The 3,701-nt window shown below is 42.6% G+C and overlaps 1 protein-coding gene across 1 annotated transcript in view; it reads right to left on the reverse strand.

The window, feature by feature from the left end:
* TNNI3K (TNNI3 interacting kinase) overlaps positions 1-3,701 on the reverse strand; it is a 302,666-nt gene that overhangs the window by 191,264 nt on the left and 107,701 nt on the right. Inside the window, exon 4 of the mRNA XM_012661060.1 lies at positions 730-868. Within this exon, the coding sequence (XP_012516514.1) occupies positions 730-868 (139 nt within the window). The remainder of the gene's footprint in view (positions 1-729; positions 869-3,701) is intronic.

The following is a 3,701-nucleotide window of genomic DNA, read 5'->3' on the forward strand; positions in this document are numbered from 1 at the left end:
TTTGAATAAGAATGCTGCTGGCACTGGCATCATAATAGAGGAACACCAGAAATATTAAAATGTCCATTAGGAGTAGAATGTACATACAGATTGTAGTGTATTCCTGTAATCATCAACAATATAAAAGAGCAAACTTTGATTCATAGAACAACATGTATAAATGTTAAAATCATCTTGTTAGGAAAAGATGCCAGTCACAAATTATGTGAACTTCAAAAACAAACAAAATCAGTCTATGGCAACAGAAGCCAGAATACTGATTAACTTTGGTGGCAAAGGCTATTTACTGAAATGGGTGTACAAGGGAACGTTCCAGAGTGATGAAATATTCTAAATCTTGATTTGGGTAGTTTTTACACAAAATATATGCATAAATAAATATTCATCAGGCTGTATACTTAAGATTTGAGAATTTGCTATATGTAAATTATACCTCAATTTAAAGATAAAGATAAATGAATAACAACATATCGAACTACTTTATCTAAGGAAACTTCTTATGCTCACTGAAGCATCTAATGTATTAAGAATTGAGCTAAAGCATGTAAAGAAGGATTCACATGTAGGTTAAATACATATATTAAAGATAATAAATTATAACTTGTATAACAAATTAGTACATGACCACAGAATTAATCAACTTCAAGATTATTCTCTAGTAAGGGAAGTATAAGAAAAAGTATGTGTAAAGTAAATGATAGTAAAAGTCTTCTAAATGTATAATCTTACCATCTGCTTTGTTTCCTTCTTCCATCAAGAGTTTTGCAATATTAAAGAATCCTTTTGCAGATGCTAAGTGGAGGGGCCTATCTCCAACTTCACCACTTACATTTACATCAGCGCCAAATTTCAAAAGGAGGCGGGTTACCTAATGAATTAGAAATTAGTATCAAAAGTCAAACAATAATTCAAAGGTTTCAGCAATATAGAAGAACACATATCATTAAAGCCTTCTCTTAGGTTATTTTCATCTGGAAATAACAGAAAATCCTAATTCAATGGGCCTAAACAATAAGCAATTTATTATTACATAACCTAACAAGATGTCTAAAACTGGAGTAATTCCAGGGTTAATACAACAGATTAGTAACATTGTCAGAACTCAAGTTCTTTCTGTCATTCTGTTCTGTCATGTGTAGTAGGATGAATCGCCTCATGGTAGAAAGAGAGCTGCAGCAGCTCCAGGCATTATAAACCAAAGTCCACAGAGTAGAGTTAAGGACTATCTCTACCTTTTGGAATAAGGGACCATTTTTTTTTTTTTTTTTAATCTAGGAATTCCTTCCTAAAATGTCTCCAGAAATCATTCTCCCATATCTCTTTGGACTGGACTAGGTCATTTGCAACTTTCTAACGCAATCCCTGGGCAAGGGGAAAGATTTACTGTGAGTGGCTTCAATTAATCAAGATCTAACGCACAGTGGCTAGCGATAGAGAGAGATTCTCTAAGTATTAATACAACCTCTAGAAGAAGGCTGAACAGTAGAATAAAATCATGAGTCTGTAAGCAAAGAAAAATGTATGGCATGAAGTGTCAGTACTGGAATGATAGTTTTGCCTAAACTACCAATGGTGTCTGCTACTAACCTTATAATACGTATTTTTTAAGTTGAAGGGCAATATAACATACTGATTAAGAGTTAAGATCCAGAGTAAGATAGGAATAGGTTTAATCTAGAATCTGATTTATATCAGCTGTGTGACCTTGACAAAATTAGTTAACTTATCTGAACCTAAGTTTCTTCATATGTCCAATGTGAATCATATTATATGACTTATGGTTTGTTTTGAGGATCAAATGAGATAACTTGTTTAAAGTGCATAGCACATGACTGACATATAGTATAGGTTTTGTTAATGTTATTTTTCATTTTTATTGGTGAGCTGAAACAATATTGTTTATCATTCTTGTTTCAGAGTTATTGTGAGGACTAGATGAGATATGAGGGAGCTTTGAAAAAGTAAAAAAAAAAAAAAAAAATTATGGACCCTGGAGGAGAAAAAATGGCGGAGTTAGGGTAGCCTCCCGAATCCCTGCTTCCAGAGAGGGAGAGGTAGATCTCGGTCTGCTACACACGATCGGATCACTCTCCTGCGAAAACAGTGAGGTGAATCGGCGGAGATTCAGCGGGGGACACGCAAATCGGGAAAAAGAACAAAGCCAACGGGAGATAGGAATATAAAACCTGGAAAGCGCCGACAGACAATAGAGAGTGGAGCGCGAGAGGGCGGCGCCAGCCTGGCCAGTAAGTGCACTGGGACAAGTCCCTGACGAGACAGTGTAGCTTCCCCACTGACTTACAAGCCCACCGAGAGGCAGGCGCTTGTGTCAAGTAGATGTAGAACTGGGTCTGGAAACGTGGGACTCAGCAGAGAGGAGACACGAGTGGGAAGCATCTAGAACTTCCCAGAGCTCTGTGTCAGGACTGCACCGGACAGGGGAGGAGCTGGGCTGGGCTACCGCCTGAGGCAGTTAGGACCTTGGAAGCTGGTCTCTAGCACCCAGCGGGTCCTGAACGAGGAGGTGATTACTGAGTAGAGGACTCTAACCTGGAAACTGCCACGGGCGACTGGGACTGCTCAGGGTGGGCCAGTAGAAGCGAGAGCTATTGCAGGACTGGCGTGAGATCGGGGGAGGGAGACACAGAGGAGATGGCGGAGCACCCTGGTGACGCGACTGACTCCCTGATCGGTACCTCCCAGCCCCTGAGAGGCTCCCTCTGGAGCCAGCGCACTGGGGGCCGGCGAGCGCCAGCTCGGGGCCCACGGCAGGTCGCGGGTGCGGAACGGCTCCCTGCCCCTGGCCTGGGAACTCTCGCAGCGAGCTCTGCCCTTCCAGGACCCGGGGTCACTTGGCTGGGCCCGTTTCTTTGAGCAGTGAATGCTGAGTGCCTCCTCTGATTTCTGAGTGCCTCCTTGCCTGTGGGGGGAGGACGCCTGTGGAGGCTGAAAGCGCTGGGGAATTGGGCAGTCTGGTGGAGCGCCCCTTCCCCCTAGCCAGCGCCTTCTGCCTGGCCTCGGAGCTTGCAGCAGAGAGACATAAAGAGCCACTTCCCCTCTGCGACAAGCGCCAGTCCCTGGGTATTTGGCACTGACCAATAGCTGACAGCCCAGTGACTTTCCTCGCCAGACCGGTTCAGGTCACCCAGTACCATTGCATTTCCGCCTCCGGTCAGCTACCAACAGAGAAAGCCCAGCAAGGGACCAAAACAAGCTCCCCAAGTAACCCCGCCCATCAAGAGAGCCGTGGACAACATACTAGTGGCTCCCTCTAGCAGCAGAACAAAACAAAAGTAACAGCGGATCCAGATGGGAAGGACCCAGAGAAAGATTTCTGGAAGTATGAAAAATCAAACGGAAAGCACACCCCCAAAGAAGAACACCTGCTCTCTAGCACTGAACACTAACCAGGTCCAGAATACAAAAATGACAGAAGAAGAATTCCAAACATGGATTATAAGTAAGCTCAATGATATCCAAGGAAAAATGGATAACCATCACAAAGAAACCACAAAAAAAATCCAGGAATTGGAAGAAAAATTCACTGAAGAAATTGAAATATTAAAGAAAAATCAAACCGAACTCCTGGAAATAAAGGACTCATTCAGGGAACTTCAAAACACTGTGGAAAGCCTCAAGAACAGGGTAGATCAAACAGAAGAAAGAATCTCAGAGATTGAAGACAGCTCCTTCCAAATGAA

The sequence above is a fragment of the Propithecus coquereli genome, unplaced genomic scaffold (assembly GCF_000956105.1).
Source record: "Propithecus coquereli isolate 6110/MARCELLA unplaced genomic scaffold, Pcoq_1.0 Scaffold7, whole genome shotgun sequence".
Lineage (NCBI taxonomy): Eukaryota > Metazoa > Chordata > Mammalia > Primates > Indriidae > Propithecus > Propithecus coquereli.